Here is a 24,173-nt window from a genome sequence, read left to right as displayed (position 1 = left end):
TGTAGGCACAGCAGATCAAATGATTTGAAGGCGTGGGAGAATGTGGGGGGGGGAGGAGTTTCTGCATGTGGCAGAGGTTAATGATTGGTGTGCTTCCTTGTGGATGAGACTGATAGAGTCTTACTGCCCCCTGAAAATCTTATTTTCTTGAATCGGCTTGTTTGTGGCTCCAGGACTCTGCATGGTGCTATATACTTTATCCAAAACACCTGAAAGTTGAAAGGAAAAAGTAAGTAAAAACGAATGTGTTACAGGACTGGGAATCTTAACCTTTGTACCAGGCTTTTGAAAAGTGTAAACTCTGCACTGTTGTAATCAACTGGTTTGATACCATGTTTTCAAGGCTACTGTTTTGCACGATCAGAGCATGTTTAATAAATGCTGCTTTCTTGAACATGTTTGCCTTTTTAAAATCAAATCTTTGGAAAACACTATGCTGATTTAAATGATCCATATATTTGTGATCAACCCTGTTTGTTTGCCTGCCTGCTTTCTTGTCAAACACAACTCTGTATATAACAAATGTATAACATACACTGAATGTCCCAATGCAATATTGGATAGACCCGGGCTACCATCCCTCCATGACACTTTTTCTTAATCTGAATGCCTTGACTGAACCACGCGTATACATTGGACTCTGAGTTATCATGGCTGAACTTCCCGGCTTTATAAGCCCTGACCTTATCTTGAAATTTCCTCAATGTCTGTGATATTATTTTGCCAAACACTATCGTCTACCTGTCCCTTTAAACTCTTCTCCAATTCGCAATCTCTAGTTCCAATCTCCGTTCCTCTTGGGTGGCCTCATCTATAACTAAGAGCATTAAATCGCTGGAGCATTTATTTAGAATGCCTTCTGATTTCTGTTTAAACTTCTCTGAGTCTAAGAATAAAGTGGGAGCCTTTTGGAATGCACTGATTTTTGTAGTATTCTGATAAAGACACAGCGTGATGGTGCATTTAAAGCTTGCGTTTTTAAAGAACCATGTATGCCGCACAGCACTCCTTAAAGGAAAGGTGGGCTGAAAAATAACTGTGGGCTGAAAAATAACTGAAAAATTGGTGCCTTGCTGTTACAAACATATGGGATTTTCACTGAAAGCTTGTGTAATAGTCATGCACAAGTTCTAAAGGATACTATATTCATACGCATCATATTGGTTTTGGGGAGCGGGTGGAACTGTGGTCTAAACCACCAAGCCTCTTGGGCTTGCTGATTGGAAGGTTGGCGGTTCGAATCCCTGTGACGGGGTGAACTCTTGTTGTTCTGTCCCAGCTCCTGCCCACCTAGCAGTTCAAAAGCATGACAGTGCAAGTAGGTATATAGGTACCGCTGCGGCAGGAAGGTAAACGCTGTTTCCGTGCGCTCTGGCTTCCATCACGGTGTCCCATTGCGCCAGAAGTGGCTTAGTCATGCTGGCCACACTGGTGGAGGAAGAGGGGGCGGGGAGAACACCCTGCCCCCAGCAGCGCGATCCCAGTGGGGTGCGCCTGCGCTGGATGCCCCACCCCTGCAGGTAGCATGCCCCACCCCAGGATGCGTGCCCCGCCCCTTTGGGCGGCACCCCCGCCTCCGGGGTGTGTGCCAGCCCTGCCCCTGCCTGCTCTCCGCCACTGGTTGGCCACATGACCCGGAAAGCTGTCTGCGGACAAATGCTGTCTCCCTCGGCCTGAAAGCGAGATGAGTGCCGCACCCCAAAGTCACCTTTGACTGGACTTAACCATCCAGGGGTCCTTTACCTTTATTTACCTTATATCTGCATCACATTGGTAGTCAAATTAATGAAATGGTACCTGCTTTTAAAAAAATTGATTCAAGATAAATCACATGTTCTTTGATTAATAATAACTGTGTCTACCTCTTGTAAGTTTGCAGTAAATTTCTTCCAGTTCCTCTGTCTGTGCAGGGGTATGGTAACACAGAGAAGCAAACATGGCAGTGTTATAAGTAAAGATGGTCTGCTTTATTCACCCAGAGAATAGGAAAAGGAAACAAAGGCCTGGCATTTCTTATAGCCCAAGCTATCACAAAATCACACAAGTCGGCTTGTAAGTAAGTGAGGTTGCAGGAAGAAGTAAGTTGGCATATTCTCGTGCAACAAACATGCAGATTTCTGTTGACCAAATAATCTTTAAATTAAACCATAGCTCGAAAGACACATGCCATTTCTGTCAGTCTTACTGGTAGTTAACATCTAAGCTTGGTGGCATTACAATGTCTGCTACATTTACCTTTCTTTATCAACCAACTGGTTCAATCAATAACATGGTTATTTAATGGCTGAATGATTGTAGTAAAGTACACATCACAGCCACCAATTATTTATGATTACAGGTAGCAAGCCAGGAGGTCTGAAAGATACTAGAACATTCAGATATGTTGTTACCTGTTGAGCAATAGATTTATTAGACCTCTCGAAAAAGTTGTTTAGAACTGTCTCTTAAGGATCAACTAGGAAATTGCCTTATATAAATTTTGTGTTCTCTGACCCCTTGATAAAATCTGGACTGTTACAAGCTCTTTAGTGGTTGCAAGGACACTGCCTTATCATTAAAGGAAACTTTGGCAAATCTGCCATATATAGTCCTAGAGGCCCAAACCTTTAAATATGCTAACGAAGCTGCTCTTCCATAATGCTATAGAATTCAGATATGGGCTACATTTATTAGAGGCTGAGCAATGCAGGGCAAGTGAGCATTGTGCATATGGCCTATCCGTTGACTCATGTCAGTCTTGCGCATCCTTACACAAGCTTCCCCCGACATTCATGGAGGTTACCCTGCATGTGTAAGTGAAATCGTGTAGAACGAGGACACCCCTCTTTAAAAAGGAGGGTGCGCAAGAGGACACACACAGAGAGAGAGACTCACCCTGGAAATCGCTCAGGACCGCTGACCTGCCTGTTCTGAGCCTGCCTGCCTCCAGGGAGCCGGTGTGTGCTGTGCAGCAGAGCAGCAGAGATGGGGAGATGAAGGCTCCTGCCCTGCACCACTGGCTGATCAAAGGACGCCTTCCCTCGCTCAGAGTGAAGGAAGGCCACTCTATTTATTTATTCGTTTCGTGGCAACCAGTGAGAGAGTGGTGTGTGTGTGTGTGTGTGTGTGTGCCTGAATTTCATTCTCTGTTGAACCCAAGATTACCTTGCACTATGGAAGGATCAATTCTTTGCAGGTGTGGAACAGACATTAGGTAGCAAATGTGAAAGTGCCCATCCTGCAGATTGAAGTGGTGGTGTGGGCATTTAGGGGGTAAGGTGACCCTTCAGTTAGACTAGTCCAAAGTTTTGAAGAGCTTTATATAGTAATAGCAACACCTTGAAATTGGCCCAGTAACCAGTTGCAGTCATTGCAGATCTCTGAACAGTGGTGTAATATGCTGACAGGATATCACTCCTCTCAGCTGTTACACTGCAGTGTGTTGCTGTTATGCTACCAAGTGCAAGGGGATGGCCACACAGAGTGTATTCAAGTTACCAGTGACTGGATTACTGTGATCAGATTATCCTGGTCTAGGAATGGGTGTTGCTGTGGTACCAGCCAAAGCTGATAAAAGGCACTCCTAGCTGCCGAGGCTACTTGGACATCAAGCGAGCAAGTTGCACCCACAGAAGCTCCTTCAGGGAGAGTAGGGCAGGCAACTGGCCAATTTCTCAGACACAGGAACCACCCACCCAAAGTGCCTCCATCTGGCCAGGATTCAGACTCAGTTTATTGGTTCTCATCAAAACCAGCTCAATTTAGGATTTAGGGCAGACAAAAGAAAATGCTTCTTCATGCAGCGCATAGTCAAACAGTGGCACTTGCAGTGATGACCACCAACTTGGATGGCCTCAAAAGAGGATTAGACAAATTCATGGAGGAGGAGAGGCCTATCGATGGCAGCTAGCCAGAATGACTATGCTCTGCCTCCGCAGTTGGAGGCGGCAATGAAGACCAGTCCCTGGAAATCTTGAGGGGGGAGAGTTGCTCTTGTGCTCATCTTCTGCTCCCCAGTTTCACCAGGTACCTGGTTGGGAGACCAGGATGCTGGACCAGATGGGATATTATGTTCTTGTGATGCAGGATCTGGGATATGTCAAGAATTGGTACACAGCTCTTGAAAGTACATCACACATCTGGGATATTTTCTCTCTCTTTGGCTGTTATTTGAAATGTTTCTTCCAAAATTCAGTTTCTGCTCTGTTGTACACTTCATTCTTGATTTGTTTTTGCTTCCTTCCTATTCTGCGTCTCTTCTCCAGGCCTGATCCAGGATGGTTTCAGTATTCTTTCATTCCTCTAGGAAATGTATATTTAATGTTGGTATCCATCTACTATCCGTTCTTCAATTCTAACAGCTAAGGCAAAAACAAACAAACAAAAAACATTTAATAATTTAGCAATGTTTCCCGTAACATGCTTGTTGGAAATTACATGTACTCAGCTGGGATTTTCAGCATGATTTTTACTTGTCAAGATTCCTTTCATAATCCTGTTTTTCCCCTGATGTGTTTTTTGCCTGAATCTTAAGTGGCTAGCTGTCTGCTCTGTGTTTCAAAATATAACTACAGTACCACATTTTTAAAAAAAATATAGGGTGAACTTGCCTCACTTCTGGGGAGGCAAATCAGTGGGAGAACTAAAGATTTGGTTTTCTGAATTTTGTTTTTGATTCCAGGTCTGAATCGGGTTAGATCAGGCCCAAAATGATCTGAGCTGAGTTGGTGCCTGTTGTGCCAGCACCCCACACCTGCCCCGCTCTGGGGTCCTCTGGCTCTCCCCTGCCCCACCTTCCCACTCTGAGCAACTTGTACAGCTCTGAGCTAGGTTTTGGACGGGCATGTCAATAATTCCCCTGTATTCCTGCCGCTGCCACAGATAACATTTATCTGAATATCCCACCCCAGCATAACCAAATATGAGGCTTGCGGTATAATGCAATTAATTTAGCAAACAGAAATAATAAGCAAGGGTTTTGTGTGTGTGGTTTCAGCTTTTCTTTATCTTATTTGTTACTTTATTGGATACACAAAAACGGCTACTGTAATAGTGATCCTGTACAAAATCATGGGCTCTGCCAAATCACGTCCACCACCATCTCTCACCCCCCCCCCGACTCCGCTCTCATATGTCTCACCCCCAACATTCAGACTCCCTTTTAAGTTCTCCTTCATTCACCACTCATTCATTCGCCCACGTTCTAAGCTCATTCCTCCCTAACATTTACCTCAGTTCTTCTCATACACTTCCCTGTGCATTCACCTTAATTGCACTGCTATTTTATACACACACCAGAGCCTCCCACTCTGAATCCCCCAGTCGGAATCACTGAATCGGAGTTATTGTTTCATTGTGTTTTTTAATGTTATTGTTATTTTATGTTTTTATACTCTAAACCATCCTGTGATCTTAGGAAGAAGGCAGTAAAATGAATGAATGAATGAATGAATGAATGAGGCGCACACATTTCTAGCTTCAATCTATCCAGGTCTTGGTTAGTGGGGAAGGAAAGTGCCCCCTGCCTCAAGCAGGACTCCTTTGCGGGACTCTGCAGTCTCTGCAGCCTGAAGCACAATATTAAGAGCTGTGCTCAGCCTGCCTTAAAGGAAAGAGAAAAGGCAAGATCCATGGCAAGTAGGGACTATGTCAAATGGTTCCCTGTGTCTATGGCCTGCCCTTGAGCTTTTGCTACTCCTTTTGCTGGCACATTACACTTTCAGATTTATTTGTAGTTTATTCACTCTGAAAAGTCCTTTGATCCTTTGATCTTTGCAACTGTTGAGTACGTTAAATCTGAATTTTCTTTTTGGTGTTTTTACCACATGAAAAAGGATTTCTGCCTTTATTATACATACATGAGCTTAGCTCAGGGGACCCAATTTCCTCTTTTGTTTTCTCACTTAACAGGTAATCTAAAATTAGATCAACTGGGATCACATCAAAAGAGGGATGACTTTGTTGAAAGTAAATGTAATTCTGTCACCAATTCCAAATTAAAATTGTGTGTGTGTGCACACTCACACATTTTCATTACAGAAAAAAAAGAACAATTAATAAGGGAAATCCACTTATCCAGACTAAGTTAACAATGATCAATCTGAACATCACCCACTCACAAACTGATTATGGAACTGGAAGCCCACAGTTCAAGATGGCATCCAAAATGATGCCCCGAACTTATGCTTCCATTGCCAGATAGCAGCTTTAGAGAAACAGTAAATGACTGAACTGAGATACCTACAAAATCATTAGAATACATATACATTTATACCAAAGCATAGAGTAAAGGTAAAGGTACCCCTGACCGTTAGGTCCAGTCACGGACGACTCTGGGGTTGTGGCGCTCATCTCGCTTTATAGGCCGAGGGAGCCGGCATTTGTCCGCAGACAGTTTTTCCGGGTCATGTGGCAGCATGACTAAGCCGCTTCTGGCAAACCAGAGCAGCATCGTTTACCTTCCCGCCAGAGCGGTACCTATTTATCTACTTGCACTTTGACGTGCTTTGGAACTGCTAGGTGGGCAGGAGCAGGGACCGAGCAATGGGAGCTCACCCCGTCGTGGGGATCTGAACCGCCGACCTTCTGATCAGCAAGCCCTAGACCCTGTGGTTTAGACCAAACCATAGCACAATATAAATTACATAATCTATGCAGCAACCTTTATAGTCTTGTCAAAACATATAATGCTTTTATATTATATTGTTCTGTAAAATACTTCATAGACTCACTTGACATTCCAAAAAAATCACAGCTAGAAGCCTAGAGCTGACAATATTTTTTAATGTTTTATAATTATGGGTGTCACTGTAGCCTGCAGTTTGAGCCCCTCCCCAAAAAAAGTTTCCAAGTTTTATTTAGTTTTAAAAATTAAAATGTAATTTTTTAAAGCTAACTGTTCCTATAGGTCCCTGCTACAACGCTGTGATGCCGAAATGTTTTTCTGTGGTCCTCTAAGACTCCACATCTATCCTTTAAAAAAGAGAGGCCATGCTCACTGTTGCACTTCAACAAGCAGCCCTTGGAGGGTTGATCATGGGTAAATGAGATTCCCCCCAGACCCCCAAAAAATAAAAGGGGGAAAACTACTGACTGGTCATCTTGATGTTGATACCAGGAAAGGTCCTCAAACAGATAATTAAACAGTTGGTCTTTGAACACTTAGAAAAGGAGGCTGATTACTAAGACCCAGCATAGATAGATATATAGATAGTTACAAGCTTGGTGGATCAGGGGAATGCTGTGGACATTGTGTATCTTGATTTCAGTAAGGCTTTCGAAAGCGTTTCCCATGATATTCTTGCAGAGAAGCTGGTAAAATGTGGGCTGGGTGAGGTAACTGTTATGTGGATTTGTAGCTAGTTGACTGACTGAACCCAAAGAGTGCTCAACTAATGGCTCCTCCTCATCCTGGGGAAAAAATGACAAGTGGGGTGCCGCAGGGTTGTGTCCTGGGGTCATTGTTGGACAATGTCTTTATAAACAACTTGGATGAAGGAATTGAAGGGGTGCTCATCAAATTTGCATATGACACCAAACTGGGAGGGGGAGCTGATGCCGCAGGAGACAGACTTGGGATTCAAGATGACCTTAATAGATTGAATTTCAGTAGGGCCAAATGTCAGGTTCTACACTTCGGCAGGAAGAACCAGCTGCACAAATATAATATGGGACACACCTGGCTTGCCAGTAGTACATGTGAAATGGATCTAGGGGTATTAGTAGACCACAAGCTGAACATGCGTCCACAGTGTGATGTAGCAGCAAATCTTTTTTTATTTTAAAAATGCTATTCTAGGCTGCATCAACAGAAATATAGTGTTCAGGTCAAGGGAAATAATAGTAGTACAGTGGTACCTCGGGTTAAGTACTTAATTCATTCCGGAGATCCATTCTTAACCTGAAACTGTTCTTAACCTGAAGCACCACTTTAGCTAATAGGGCCTCCCGCTGCTGCCACGCCGCCGGAGCACGATTTCTGTTCTCATCCTGAAGCAAAGTTCTTAACCTGAAGCACTATTTCTGGGTTAGCAGAGTCTATAACCTGAAGCGTATGCAACCCGCGGTACCACTGTACTCTATTCTGTCGGGAATCAAGCCCATATCAGGAGAAACTGGCAACTCTCCCAGGCACCCGGCTTGATCTCCTGTTGACCTCCCTGGCTGCATTCCCCAGCAAGATCCAGGCTAGGTCGCAATAGGCGATCCTTCTCAGCGTGAGAAGAACACCCCCCCCTCTTTCCTGCCCCCCCTGGCAGGGGAAAGAGATAGACAGAAACTTATTTTCATGCCTTTATTTCTGTCTTTGCAGCATTACAAAAAAACATGACTGCTCTCTTCAAACTCCAGCAGTCTAGTAGCAAACACTTCCTGTACTTCCTGTACAGCTCATATTACACTCTGAGCTAATTCCGGTGCTTCGCACTGTGAATTGACTGTCCCTCTGTTTCCCACGGACAGTCCCAACATCATGTGATGTTTTCAAGCTAGCAGCTCGCAGCTGCATTGCTTCTATATCGTAACATATTCTGCCTTGGTCAGACCACACATGGAGTCTTGTGTCTACTTCTGGGCACCACAATTTAAGAAGGATGTTGTTTGCAGCTCCCTGTCAAAATCAACTCCACCCTTAAAAGCTGGTCCATTTTGTTGCTCTCTCCCAACTTGTTGAGACAAGATATCTGCTATTTTCTCTCACACATCTCCGCTCATCCTGTAAATAGTTCCTGCATGAATAAAGCCTTTGAACTCCAGAGACTTCAGAAATTGTATGTGATTATTCTAATCTAATTTACCCAAGCTGCAAGATCTGCTAGCACATACACACCATACAATTTATGCACATGTCTGCACAGCCAAGAATCCTGGCAGCCCATCACTCTGTCCATTACACCATGCTGCCTCTCCATAGTTTTCTTAATCTCCACCTGACAATTTTCACAGCACTAGCTATCTTGCAGGTCAAAGTACTTGATAAGCAACCTTAAGTAAACCTTGAAGTGATTATTTCAGGCATAATCCAGCCCTCCTCTGTGCCACTGATAAAGCAAGTTAACTGAAATTTGTAACCCTATAAATAATAGAGAAAACACGTCCACAATGTATTTCAACAATGCCTTTTCAAGTTGAGGGTTGTATGACCTTTGTTGACTGGTTGCTTTCAGTTCTTCCACACACATGTATTAAAAGCAGCTCTCCTAAAGCTCACTGCATGCAATAATCGTGTGTACACAGGTTAGCCTTTCACTGATGTGTACCCAACAAAGCTCAGAGAGGCATATTCTAGACATACTGTAACAAAACTCTGTCAGTGCCAAATGTTTACTTCAGTAATTGTGGCACGGATGTGTAAATAAAAATTGCTGTAGTGGCTTCAATAGTAATGAAATCTTCTTGATATATTTAGGGTGAATACTTAGCAGTGTTTTCTAAAGATATTTAAAGTAGTGTTTGTGAATGAATGGATGCAGAGAGGGAGGGGTGTGTGACATGCAGAATGTTAAAATGCAAAGCACTATCTTCTGATTGGCTCATGGAAAGTGGATACTGTAGATATAAACTAGCAACTGCATCCTCTGGTCTTTATAACTGTCACAAAGAAAGCAGACGGGTAAGAGAGAGAGAGAGAGAGAGAGAGAGAGAGAAAGGACAAAAGCTCACCAACAGTAAGTAAAAGTCCTAACTTTCTAAGCTTAAATAGTATAGAAATGGCACCTTAATGCACCATTTAATTGTACACTATCCCAGGACTTTACTGAAATAGTCAGTAGAGAGAGTAAATGGCACACATGCATGCGTGTGCAGATACACATATCAATTATTATTTTTTATTAACATGTCAAAAGTGTCATGCTGTTTTTTTATACACCTGGCATGTGCATGTCTGTTTGAGGTTGCATAATATGACAAAATAGACTTGAAAGGTGCTGATCCTATGTGCATTACATGAAACTGCTACTGCAAACACATGTCTTCAGTATAATATTTTGGCATCAAAATATAAATACTGTTCATGTAACTCAGTCTCTATATTAAAGCAAATATACTGGTTAGCTGCATTGACAGTCAATGAAGTGGCTAAAACAGGCACTTAATTCTTAGAAATAAGCAACAGATCTTAAAGGATCCATTCTATAGGAACTGAAGCAGAACCCATCCTTACTTAAATGAAAATGACAAATACAAAGTTTCAGCAAACTTACTTGAGCGGGTTTACTATATATACAGTCTATAAATGTCTAAAAGCCAGAAGAGGGGTGGAGGGAAGTTAATTCGGATAAGATATAGATTTTAAGGAGAATACTATTGTTAAGCTGTATTGTGTTTAAGATATTTGGGGGAAAAAATAAAAATTATGGGGGGGGGGGAGTTTCAGCAAACTTTATTAGTATTTTTGTTAGTATTAATGTAGGGCATAAACCCGCCAGTTATTTTAAATGATTTTGTTAAATTGTATTATATCATTAAAAACAAACAAGATAATTATGTAGTATAGTTATTGATTTCAAAGGGGAAAATAATGCATAAAGTTGTATTTGATCTTGAAATTTACTCTTTCGGTGCATAGTAAATGAAATTAATTCCCCAGCAAATCTGTCCCAATGTGTCTGTTCTTTGGCTCTCTTCTGTTACAGTAGCTCAGTCAGTTACAGCCCAGACTGGGTTTTTTAACCATTTGTTTAAATGTGATTATGTCTCAGTTATTTCCAGTAAAAAGCAGCTCATATTTTTGCAGTTGTTAGTAAGCAAACTACTAATTCAGGATTTACACATGCCATAGAATCTGTTAAATATTCCAGTAACACTATATTTCAGGAGCACCTGCCTTATCTTTCAGTATTTCCAAAATTTGCTTCCAAAGAATGTCAATAAAAGTACATGAGATGTCCAGACAGTAGATGAGATCACCAAGAATTATCATGCTGCAGAAAAATAGGCATGCTTTAATTTTAGGAGAATCAAGTACCAATGGAGCTATCTTTTGCAAGTTTTCTTTCATATTAATGTTAATCGGGTTTCCAGTCACATCTCACCATTTCGATACTCTAAATGAAGATATTTACTCCATTTCAGTTTCTCTCTTTGTATATGGTTAAACACATCTAAAGCAAAAGTATATATGTTTTTTCCCATTAGACCTTTCAGTGTAATTTGTGTTAGCCATGTTGTTTTCAAGATGATTTTTAACTTTCATATATACATTCAATGCAATCTTGAATTGCATTGAATACTTGGCTAGTTAGTCTTGTTCTTAACTTTCTAAAGGATCAGACTGAAATGACTATTCAGTACCTTGTACACTTCTAGCATTTTAATACATTTCTAGCTGGCCCCAGAGATGGGATAGTTGACCCAATTGATGGTTTCACTTAGACTTCTTATGGCTCAGGCCAAAGGCCCCTTCTTCCACATTATGTTGTTATGTGTAGCCCAGTTCCTTTGAAAGGAGGTCACTGAAGACTTATTGGTATTTTGTGATACGAGCTTTATTTACACACCTAGACAGGCTGATTGAGCATAGGTGTTTAAGTCCAACAGATGCCCCAAAGTTTAGTTCATTTGTTTATATACCACTAATTCATAAAAACCCAAAGGGCTTTACCCCAATTTACTCCACTTCTTCTGCAAAACTCACAATGCCCTCGCTGCAGGAACAGTTCCAGGATTCGGTGAGATTTAAAGCCAGAGAACTCCAGCGCAACAATAGCCCTTTTCAGCTATTACATGTGCCACATTATACCCATTCTACGTGCGCAAGAAATCAACTTTTAAGTGTTGCAGCACCTATGTTTTGGAACTCCATGCCGTTTGATATTATGGTGCCAGCTAAAAACATTATTGTTTAGACAAACCTACCCAGATAGGTAGAAGACTGATTTCTGTTTCACTTTGCTTTTAGTTTATAGCTGATTTTAATTTTTAAAAATATTTTAAATGGTTATTTTTAAATTCTTTTTGCCAATACTTTTATTGTTTAATTCTTTTTGTAAACTGCCTTGAGTTGTGTGCTTTTTCCAATCAAACATTATATAATTTTTATTAAATAAATAAATAAAGTGTGTGTGTGTGTGTGTGTGTGTGTAACCACTTACAATCTAACAGAGATATCTGATTTAACAAATGGATAATAGTGGATAGCTATAATATAATAAGGGACGCGGGTGGCGCTGTGGGTAAAATCTCAGCGCCTAGGACTTGCCGATCGCATGGTCGGCGGTTCGAATCCCCGCAGCGGGGTGCGCTCCCGTCGTTCGGTCCCAGCGCCTGCCAACCTAGCAGTTCGAAAGCACCTCCGGGTGCAAGTAGACAAATAGGGACCGCTTACCAGCGGGAAGGTAAACGGCATTTCCGTGTGCGGCTCTGGCTCGCCAGATGTAGCTTGTCACGCTGGCCACATGACCCGGAAGTGTCTTCGGACAGCGCTGGCTCCCGGCCTCTAGAGTGAGATGAGCGCACAACCCTAGAGTCTGGCAAGACTGGCCCGTACGGGCAGGGGTACCTTTACCTTTATAATATAATAACTGGGAGGCAGGTGGCGCTGTGGGTTAAACCACAGAGCCTAGGGCTTGCCGATCAGAAGGTCAGCGGTTCGAATCCCCACGACAGGGTGAGCTCCCCTTGTTCGGTCCCTGCTCCTGCCAACCTAGCAGTTCGAAAGCATGTCATAGTGCAAGTAGATAAATAGATACTGCTCCAGCAGGAAGGTAAACGGCATTTCTGTGCGCTGCTCTGGTTTGCCAGAAGCGGCTTAGTCATGCTGGCCACATGACCCGGAAGCTGTACGCCAGCTCCCTTGGCCAATAAAGCGAGATGAGCACCGCAACCCCAGAGTCATCCGCAACTGGACCTAATGGTCAGGGATCCCTTTACCTTTACCTATTATATAATAATGGGTCACTATTATATAATAATGGATAACAAATAAAATAATAGTAAATTGAGGATTATTTCTACATAAGTTACCCACATTTGTAATTAAGCTATCTTCCTGTGTATCATCTAGATATAGCAAGCAACCTATTTCTTTAAAGCCCCAGAACTGAGTGAAGGAGGTAGCTGTCGCTAGGATTCCGTTTCGGAGTATTCGGGGGGGGGCATTGCATGTAACTTTGTGCAGTAAAACTGGGACAGGGCAGGATTTACTTCTGAGTGAATGAATGCATGAGCACTAGAATCTTGATCAAGAACTATTGCAGCAGTATGATTGACTGCAATACTATTAGGGGGGGACCCCATTACTTTAAAAAGTATACAACTTGTTGTTTTGAATGAGACTATATTGCACTGAATTTTTTTTAATTCAACCCCTCTCCCGGTTGAATTAATTTCCCTGATAGCTTTAACATTTCTGACTCCATTCCTTTTGATTCCAGGCTCTGCCCTGGGATCATTTTTGTTGTTGTATTTTTCAGTACAGTAGTTGACAACCTGATTTTTGTATGCATCAGACTTAGGTGGAAAATTGGCCAATTCCAGGTGTGCAATTTTTTAAAATGCCAATTTGTTTCTTTTAGAGTCTGAAATCTTGACATGGATGCCACAGAGTTCCGAAAAAGAGGAAAAGAAATGGTGGACTATATTGCAGATTACCTGGAGACGATAGAGAAAAGACGGGTCTATCCTGATGTGGAGCCCGGGTACCTGAGGCCTCACATCCCAGATTCTGCTCCTGAAGAACCTGAGCGATTTGAAGATATCCTTAAAGATGTTGAAAAGATCATTATGCCTGGGGTAAGATCAAACTGCAGATGAGCTTTAAAGAAAGGGCTTGTCTACATGGGAGGTTTACTGTATGTTTACAGCTGTTTGCATTCTCATTTAATTTGTGCAGTACATGTGTCTTCAGCCTCAGACAACAGCAGTCCTGATGCTTTCCTGCTGTAAATTTGAGTTTTCCCAACACAGGGATAATCTGTTAAATTGGGAGAAATCAGGCCACGAACCACTCCACCTAGAGCCTCAGACAATTAGCTGTGGTGGTTTTGGGTGGGTGGATCAGTTGTCACTCTCTGTTACTTCCCTTTCCAAATTCACTACTTCCTCAATGCTTTAACTTCCTTTCCAGCTATGCTCATGACTATATCTGGCATGATCCTGAATGGACGACTGTAGCTGTATATGTATATGTATATGTATATGTATATGTATATGTATGTGTGTAGTTCCCTCAGATATGTCCCAAACCAGAAAACTACACAAGCAAATAGAGTGCTGAGTATTTACAATTGCCTGACTCTGTGCTTTTGCACCCTTCCTGGGCTGGGAATTTAAAAACAAGAGAACGCCCAAGGTGTGTGCATCGCTATCCATGCACATGACCTGTTGGTCCTCAATCAGCATAATGGTATCAACAAATCACGGACTCTTCAAGTGTCCCTATTTTCCAGGAACAGTCCCAGCTTTACAGAAGCCATCCTGGTTTCTGATTTGATCCCAGAATGTCCCGCTTTTCATTAGGAAGTCCCTACTTTCATAGGAGAAAAGTTGGAGGCTTTGGAAATATGCGAACCCCGAGCCAAGGAGATAAGTAACTGTACAACCTTTAGAAGACGGTCCTCTATAGGGAAGTTTTTTCATGTTTAATGTTTTGTTATGTTTTTATACATGTTGGAAGCCGCCCAGAGTGGCTGGGGCAATCCAGTCAGATGGGCGGGTGTATTATTATTATTATTATTATTATTATTATTATTATTAGAATAGGACATCCCTATTGTCATCCGAGAAATGTTGGAGAGTATGAAATCAGAAGACGAGGACAAACAGAAAAGGGAACCTGTACAATATTTGTATCTGCTGGTACAAATGTGAAAGACCCAAGTAGTTCCTTATTTACAAATTCAATATACTGCATGTGGGATAGCCCTACTCAAAGATTGCAATAAAAAATGGTAACATGGCTAAGATTATCCACAGCAGAAAAATGGAAGACTTTGCAGAGTCTGCAAATATATCTGTGGTATAAAAATGTCTGGAACCTAGACATGGCAGAATACAAATCACAATATAAAGGTTTCCAAAGGCTTCGAAGATCCAGAATGTTTTTATTCTGTGCAGCGGGACTTTATCCAATGCAACTAATCTCTAGGTCACTATGGTGCTACCAATGCGGGAAATGTGAGCCTCTTAGTGTTTCTCCAAACAGGTGTCCTCTTACATCCAGTTTTGTTGACAAATTAAGAAAATGGCTACATGGCCATCTTTGTAATAAAATTCAGGGGGAGAAGGGGGCAATGTTGGGAAAAATAAATTAAACCATTCACATGCAACAACGGCAAAAAACATCAAATACATCAAATACATGTAAGTGTGGACTACTTCAGTCTAATTTGAAGGGGGGAAAGTGGATTAACAAATAATGTTCAAATGTGGACAAGTCCAATATGAATTAATTTATAAATAGCTGTAACAAAGTTCTTGAGGGAATAATTCTGATCAGTAGTGACTTGTCCATATGAGAATGGCTCTTCCATATCTGTAGAAATTGCCTCAGCACATGAAATCTGTCATACTCCAATTTTGCGATCCAGTACCAGAAAAAGGCAGCGTAGAGACTGCAAGTCATGTCAGAGTGCCCTGGGAAATCCATAAATCATTCACTACTAGATATGATCTTCAGTGAATGGAAAGCAGGTAAATTAAGGAACGGGAGGGTCAGCGGGCACAAACCCAGCCTCTCTCCCCCAACTCCAATATAGAAAATGCCATCTATGCTGAGCTGGTGTCAGAGCCAATGAGTGTGAAAGTGATTGTCCCTTTGACTTTCTCCATAATCCGCCTCTTTGCAGACTGTTCTCTTTTGCTTCATCCTGCAAATAGCCTGAAGGAGGGTCACATTTGATTAATCTCTTCAGAATGTGTCACTGACTTAAGTATTATTGCACAGGCTGATCAAGATAAACAGCTTCTGCTGCCTCATCCAAAGCACCAGTCTGCCTCACAGGGGTCTGTGGTCAGCGTCTCCATTTCTCAAGCCCTTGGCATTTCCTGGATTTCTTTGTAATAACTGCCCTTTTCATTCAAATATCAGACTGAAGATCTTCTCCCCAGAAGCACCAAATGCGCTTCATATAGCAATTTGTAGGGGTTTTTTTTTGCATTTCTGGTTTCAAACTGAGATAAAGAAAGGATGTATTTGCAGCACATGGGGGGAGGGATTTTTGGAGATGAGCGCTGCAACCCCAGAGTCGTCCGCAACCGGACTTAATGGTCGTGGGTCCCTTTACCTTTACCACAGCATACATTTGTAGCACATGACTTCCCCCAAAGGATAATGGAAACTGTAGTTTACTCCTCACAGAGCTATGATACCCAGCACCCTATAGTCCATATAAACTCAACAGTCAGTAGTAAATTTATACGCAATATAAGATAGATTTAGATTTAGATGATTTAGATTTAGATATTTAGATTTAGATATTTAGATTTAGATATTTAGATTTAGATATTTAGATTTAGATTTAGATATGAACCAACCCAGACTCTGTAATCTTCATCTGAGGTCCTCCTTCTTCCAGGCTATTGGCTGATTAAACAATCAAGGGCCTGTGTTTTGCAGGGGGTATTGTTCTGTTTGTTGTTATTTGTTTTTGAACTGTAAAGCGCCCGTGATCCTTGGATGAAGGGTGGTGTAGAAATCTAATAAATAAAACAGTTCTTTACTCCAGCTTCTTTTCCTGATGTATGCCTGCTTCTGGTCTTTCCGGCAGGTGACGCACTGGCATAGCCCCTACTTCTTTGCCTACTACCCAACGGCCAACTCCTTCCCTGCTCTTCTGGCTGACATGCTCTCTGGGGGCATAGGGTGTATTGGGTTTACATGGGTAAGTGTGTTCCACTCCTCTCTCCTGGGCTACCTAGGGACAGGTGACATGCGCAACCTTTGCACCAGGCAGGCAATTCACCCTGCAGTCCATATGCCAACCCCACACCCAATTATTTGTGTTCCTAATTATCACCCACTACCAATGGCTCCTGCACCCATGGAGACCCAAGGGTTTTATTGTGTTTTATTGTTGTGAACCACTTCAGGTTTTTGTTTTTGTTTTAATATAGAGATCTATAAATATTTTAAAACACGCAGATTAAGACTGAAGGAGTTTAGCCTGGAGAAAATATGGTTAAGAAGTGATATAATAGCCATCTTCAAACATTTAAAGGACTGTCATATAGATGATGGAGCAGATTCATTTTCTGCTGCTCCAGAGGACAGGGCATGAGCTGTTTGACAGTGGAACAGACTGCCTTGGAAGGTGCTGGATTTCTCTTTGTGAGAGACTTTTAAAGCAGAGATTGTGTGGCCAACTATCAGGGATGCTATATTTGTGGGTTTCCTGCATTATAACTCTTTGTATAAATATTGAGGAGAAGCTACTACACTCCTGTAGTTTCTTTTTACCACATTTCTCTGTTTTAGGCATCAAGCCCAGCTTGCACAGAGCTGGAGACAGTCATGCTGGATTGGCTAGGGAAGATGATCAATTTGCCACCATCATTTCTGGCCGAGAAGGATGGAGAGGGGGGTGGGGTAATCCAGGTAAGCTGGAAGCTTGTGGTCTTAGTTTCTGCATGGTGTATGTTCTGTTCAAACTGGAATGAAACCGATATGTATTTTTGTTTTTTTGAAAATATTATATGGGCATAATGGTTCCCCACAAAGGTGCAGAAGACATGTCATCATGCTTTCAAGTCATCATCTGATATCTGAGGAATGAAGACACTATGCCTGTGTGAACCATCCCTGAAACTCCGGGTTACCCCTGTGAAAACCTAGTTGGGACAATGTCCTATGGAAATATGGATTTGTATATGTAACCTGCCTTTTACCTGAAGGTCCCTAGTGGAGTGGCATACACCTAAAACAAACAAAATTAAAGCACACACAATTAAACCAATTAGACGCAAATTTACAAAGTTCATAAACCTTCCTCTCCAAAATCCTAGGCAAAAAGGTGTGTTTTCAATGACAATGAAACAACAACAGTGTTGTGGGTGAAACGTACCTCAGAGGGATGGTTGTTGCAAAGGAATCAAGACTTTAAAATGAGCCCAGAAGACAGGAGATTGTTCAAGATTGATGTTATGCTGAGGCACCCTACTAGTACCCTGGTTGCCACATTTGGTACCAGATTCAGCTTCCAAACTGTTTTCAATGATTTTGTTGTTGTTGTTTAGTCATTTAGTCATGTCCGACTCTTCGTGACCCCATGGACCAGAGCATGCCAGGCACTCCTGTCTTCCACTGCCTCCTGCATTTTGTTCAAACTCACTTTTATATGCCTGTTATCTTTGTCCATGGAGTTTTCTTGGCAGGGATACTGGAGTGGCTTGCCGGTTCCTCCTCCAGGTGGATCACGTTTGGTCAAAACTCTCCACTATGACTTGTCCATCTTGGGTGGCCCTGCACAGCATAGCTCATAGCTTCTCTGAGTTATTCAAGCCCCTTCACCATGGCAAGGCAGTGATCCATGAAGGGGGTTTTCAATGATAGCCCAATGTAAAAGAACACCAACAATACAATAGGAAGTTACCAGAATGTGGGTGATTGTAGCCAAGCTCTCTCTCCTCAGGTGGGGCACTAGATGGTGCACCTGCTGAAGCTGAGCATCAGCACTCCTAGTTCCTAAAGCCACCTGCGATGGCACCAGAGTTATCCTCAAGCTATGCACCTGTTCCTTCAGGGGAAGAGCAACCTGTTGTAGAAGAACTTATCCCTCTTTTAGCTGAGCCAATTGTTAAAATGTTTTAGATGCTACTCTGGCTATTTGGATAAACAGTTGTAATGAGGGCTTTTCTTCTGCTGAAACTCAATGCCGTTGACATTATAATAGAACAAGGGAGGTGTTTGCGGTGAGTTCTGGCACCTCCTTTTCTAGAAAAATAGCACTGGTTGTAATAACTTTGCCCTTTTTAATGGCTAGTTGGAATTCTAGAACTGTACAGATCAGCACAGACCTTGCCCCCAATTCCACAGTGTTAAAACTGGAATAACTGCTTGAACACTTGCTAGCTGCTGAAGCCTAATGTCAGGATGAATTGCTTTTACATGTAGGGTGCAAATGCTGTTTTACTTCACCCCACCATAGCCCCAGTTTTGTGCTGAGGATCAATGAGCAATTATGCCTATTTGCCAATGGGAAATGCTGCCCTTTTAAGCTGACAATTCTTGATGGACTATAATTTGGGGGCACTGAGAGTGGGTGGTGTCTGTGCTGCTGGTGAGATGAAGCAATTTGTAGTGTTGGTCTTCTTGCCTCATTCTTGTATCAATAATGATAAAAACAAGAAAGAACATGACGGAGATGGGCTTTATATTAGACTGCCAATCAAATGAATATTGCAATATTGGCCTGTGGAAATGGGTGCTTAATTACCCTTAAAGGACCAAATCAATATGAAATTATCCTGCTGCCTCAAAGGTGACACTTGAAAAATCCAAAGACGAAAGGAAATTTCCGCTTGGGGCTCTGTTTGACTCACCAATGCTCCTGTCGCCTCTCGAGGCTCCTCACCATGGTAACCTTTGCTTGCTTGCTGTGAAGTAAAAAGTATAATAGCCAGCTTACTTAGTATGTGTGTCATAAAAACCATCTTTCCCAGCAGCGCATTCAATGGGGGCGCCTCAGTTTCTCCACTCTGACATTTTATGGAGGCCTGATCCAGCCATAATTACACAGCTAAGACCCACTGATTTCAATGGGAGGGATTTAAGCAAGTGCTTAATGGCCTCTGAAATCAATAGTGTTCAAAAATGCTTAACTTTAACTACATTTAAAGTGTTCCATGTCTCTATGCCTGCTGGCCTTCTCCTCCTGGAACTGGCTGAGGGTGCTTTCCCTCTAAACCAGAGCACCAGTCAGCAAACCAGACGTCTGCAGCAGAGAGAGGGAATTCCTAATGTTGTGAATTTGAGTGGGGACAGACTCCCCATAATTTCTACATTCAGTGGATGGTTAGAGTAGACTCCTGAATTTAGCAAGGGAATAACACTCCTAACTTCCCCAGGCTCTGCCAGCTGTAGAGGGAGCATGATGTCACTGTCCTTTTCCAGCAGAGGTTTGGGGAGAAAGGAATTTGGGGGAGAAGGAGCAGGAAGTGGGCACAACCTCATGCGGGCAGCAGTCATTCTGGCTGCCTGGATCAGGCAACTGGGCTGCTGGGAAGGACAAGTCCCTCTTGGGACATAGATGCTGTGAACTCTCTCTCCGTAAATTCAGGTTTAAAAGTGTGAATAAGCCATATTTCTAAGACACAGCAGACTCTGCTGCACCTTGATTTGCCCACAGAAACACAACCCTGGGGGAGTGCCTGGAACCTCCTGCTGCCGTTCAGCAGAGACGGGGGTGGAGTGCAAGGCTATTCTGAATGCTGCTAGACCACAAGGGTGAGCAGAATCCATAGTGGAAGAAGAACGTGTGTCTTTGTGTCAGAAAGGCACAAGCGGAAGGTTCCATCTACGATGGCATCCCCAAGGAGGCCTTGGAGAGACTCTCTGCCTGAAATCCCGGAGAGCCATTGCTGCCAGGCAGTGTAGACTGTCTGAGCCAATACTGAGCCAGGTGGACGTGTGCTCTGGCCTCACAGAGGGAAGCTTCCTCCGTTTCTAAATTGCTTTCCACAAGAAATGCCTGTTTAAGGAGATGCTTCTGGCTGTGCTTCCTTCCCCCTGGCTTGCAGCACCCTAAATCTTCACCATGTTCTCTTCTGCCACTGTCCTGACTCACTTTCCCTTGGCTCGTCCTGCCCAACTGACCCTCTCTCTCCTTCCCTGCAGGGCACGGCCAGCGAAGCGACCTTGGTTGCACTGCTTGCAGCTAGAACCAAAGCGATCCAGCGGGCGCAATCAGAAAACGGAACGCTGACTCAGGGAGACGTCATTGGCCGGCTGGTGGCTTATACCTCGGACCAAGTGAGTATGGAGACACTCTGGAGCAGGAATCACCAGCCCAGCACCTGCAGCTGCCACAGTGCCTGCAAAGACCTTCAGTGACATCCATAGGCAGCGGCCCTCAACCCTGAGCTTTCGTATAGACATAGATATATAGATATAAAGATATAGATATAGTTTTGTGCCTGCTAAAAATAAAGTCATGAAGCAAAAAGTACAGGCACCCTTTTAAGCGATTTCTGTGATGGCTGCTCCCACCTGCCTGTGTTTTCGCCAATGTGTGAAGTCAGAGCTTTGGACACCTGGCAATGGGAATCACTGGAGTCCTAAAGAGCTGTTGTTTCTCCCTCAAGGGGTTTTCCTGCTTCTGTCTTATTTTCCATAAGTCCTTGGAATCGCCATAGTTTCCCCTTCCTTCCCTGCCCCTAGCAACCAGAACGGGCCTTTCCTATGGTGGGTCATCTGAGACTAGGTAGTCCTTAGAAGTTGTCTTCTGCATATAGAATCCCCGCTCCACACAAAAGGCAAATGTGAAAACCTGTGAAGAGGCTTAGATATGCTTCCACCTGTACAGGAGCTGGAGACCATACACCTGTTAACAATTCACTGTCTAGTCAAGTATGCACCTCTATTTGTAATTTGCTCTCTTTGTTTTAAAGGGGACTTGCCCCCAGGTACATGGGAACAAGATGCCAACCTAGGCTTTGGTTTAGAACTGGCATTGGGGGATACAGGCTTCTGAATACAGGGTTCTTATGCCTTTAACAGCTCTATTATAGGCAGAAATTCCACAGGTTAAATCTTTTCTAGGATGGAAATAAAATTATGGGGAAAGCCTCACCATGACTGTGCTAATTTTGTTTCACGTCATGCCTCTCGCATGGTAGTCACATTGAGTTATTCCATGCCCCAGTGGCAGCCATTTTTTGACTCCTTCAACATTCAGAATATGTTCACTGGTCCAAAAGAGTTGGGTTGTGACATAATGAATGGTATGAAAACTAGTCCTACTCTGATAGACCTATTGAAATGAATGAACATGGCTAACTTAGGTTCATTAGTTTCAATGGGTCTACTCTGAGTAGGACTTAATTGGCTACCACCAATTTTCATCCACACAGTGGCTCCTTGCACAAGCATACTTTTAAACAAGCGTGTGAAATTACCTACTCTTTTCTTGTAGAAAAAGAAGCTGATGAAGGGGGGATATAAGGTTTAAGGTCACAGAAACAGGACCGTTATGTATGCAATGAAGCTTTTCTCCTGTTCTTTGAATTCCTCCTGGGCAGCCCCAGCCACACAGCTTGAAATCAAGTGCACCTGCCCCCCCCCAACTTTGGATTGTAAATGCCTGATCCTCAATAAGGGATGACAGTCCGACTTGCCTGCTGAAGGTCAGGGGATTTTTATATTGTCTGCACAAGGATTTGCCTTAAGATGTTTCTGACCTTTTAAGGCAGCCTGTTGCTGAGCTCACAGCTCCTTCTGCATTAAGTTCATAAGTGGGTGACTCAGTAATCCAAAAGGAGAGACAGAAAATCCAACCTAAGGATAAATATCAGGTTTAACAAAGGTAGATGGTTTAGGAGAGTTCAGGATTATGATAAACGGGATTGCTTTCTTTCTCTCTGGATATGGTTGCATCCTTAACAATATTTGGAAGAAGGGCTTGTGTGTCTGTACTCCAGTTTCTCACTTGTCGCGTTTTTGCTCCATCTGAGGCAGATCCACCTGCCCCTTTTAGGCCGCCTCCTCCAAGCATCTCCAGCTAGTGGTTACTAGCCTATACCAGGTGGCTTGGCCAGTATTTTGGGGTTGTATCCTACTCAGAGTAGACCTATCGAAGTTGCAGACATGACTAACATGCTGCAGATGGGAGACTGAGACTCGGATTTATTTGTCTGTCTTCTTTTTAAAAGAGGTGTTGTGTTATACAAGTTTAAACTTTAACATGTTTTGTCTGTGATGCCTCTTCCCTTTTTAAATTAATTTTTTTTACAATAAGAACAAACACTTGTGTGAAGTAATAAGTAAATTCAATAAATTCAGCTTCGTATGCAAATATGTTTTTAAGACACATTTTCTCCCGTTTCATTGCAGGCTCATTCATCGGTTGAAAAGGATGGCTTGATCGCTGGAGTTAAAATCAAGCAGCTCCCCACAGACGACGCGTTCGCTGTACGTGGGTCAGCCTTAAGGAAAGCCCTAGACCAGGATAAAGCTGCTGGCCTCATTCCATTCTTTGTAAGTGCTGATAGCTCAGTGTTTGTTCATGGCTGTAATGCCCAATGAATAAGTAGACAACTGGGGTTGCCAACCTGGGAACTGGGCTGCGTCTCTGGGCCTTTAACAGCACCCAGAAGGAGAGCAGCAGCTCTCTATTTCATGCTCCCATTTGAAGAAAAGCAAGCTCAGGGCCCCCTCTAAGTTGCCAGCTGTATCTGCAAGAGGCAAGGTGCTGTCCCTGCTCCTGATGTGATTACAATGTTGTAATACAGGTTACAAATTGGGTTAGAGTCACTGGCTGCTACAGACGCTGCATCAAAACCCCTCCCCCTCTCAGGACAACAGATGTTTTTAGCTTTCGGCTGTGGATAAAAGAGCTTCAGGGTCACACACACACAAGGTCACAGGAAAGGCAAGCAGGAGAATGAAATATAGCTGAGCTTCATCTCTTGTGATAAGGCCTAAAGCCTGAGCTCCTTCTTGAGGCTTGTGCATTACTGCATTTAGCAGTAAGAGAACATTGACACCAAGATGCTGTAGCTTTAATTTGGATTTAGCTGTTTCCACTGAAATCTGTGTCTGGTCTGCCTACGCGGAGTGTGGACTCCTGGAGAGGTCACAGCCATGTTGCTGCTCCCTGGCCCCTTTTGTGCCCATGAACTAAGCCAGGATTTGGCTCTGAGGGCTCCCCAAACTTCGATTCATGGTCATTTTTATTGTTGGCGTGTTTATAGCCGACCTTTTCCCCTGACAGACACTCAAGGCAGCTTACAGATAAAAATAAAGAACCACTAAAACACATGAAAAACAGTCATTAAAAACAATTGAACGTTGAATGTTTAATTTGATAGAATGGTTAAGCTCTCTCCTCACTAACCAGAATCTTTCCCTACAGGAAAACCACTTGCAAAGCAGGACCCCACATAATGCACTCCCTTTGCTCTTGGTAGCAGGAGGGAAAAGAAAATGCAACTTCTCCTTCCTCTGCCCTCCTCTTGGCCCTGTGATAAATTAGGGCCTTTTAAAAATATATAATTAAATATTAACCCAACTCCCTGAATTAATTTGGGACTGGATCTGGGGT

General features: G+C 42.9%; 1 protein-coding gene across 1 annotated transcript in view; it reads left to right on the top strand.

Annotated features, from left to right (window-relative positions):
* The first annotated feature begins 123 nt into the window (after positions 1 to 123).
* Positions 124 to 24,173, top strand: part of DDC (dopa decarboxylase) — a 46,866-nt gene continuing 22,816 nt past the window's right edge. Inside the window, exons 1-6 of the mRNA XM_053361588.1 lie at positions 124 to 229; positions 13,494 to 13,710; positions 16,686 to 16,799; positions 17,393 to 17,512; positions 20,750 to 20,884; positions 22,964 to 23,107. Coding sequence (XP_053217563.1) covers positions 13,510 to 13,710; positions 16,686 to 16,799; positions 17,393 to 17,512; positions 20,750 to 20,884; positions 22,964 to 23,107 — 714 coding nt within the window. The 5' untranslated portion in view covers positions 124 to 229; positions 13,494 to 13,509. The remainder of the gene's footprint in view (positions 230 to 13,493; positions 13,711 to 16,685; positions 16,800 to 17,392; positions 17,513 to 20,749; positions 20,885 to 22,963; positions 23,108 to 24,173) is intronic.

The sequence above is a fragment of the Podarcis raffonei genome, chromosome 13, assembly GCF_027172205.1.
Source record: "Podarcis raffonei isolate rPodRaf1 chromosome 13, rPodRaf1.pri, whole genome shotgun sequence".
NCBI classification, from domain to species: Eukaryota; Metazoa; Chordata; class Lepidosauria; order Squamata; family Lacertidae; genus Podarcis; species Podarcis raffonei.
This window is presented reverse-complemented; position numbering and strand designations above follow the sequence as displayed.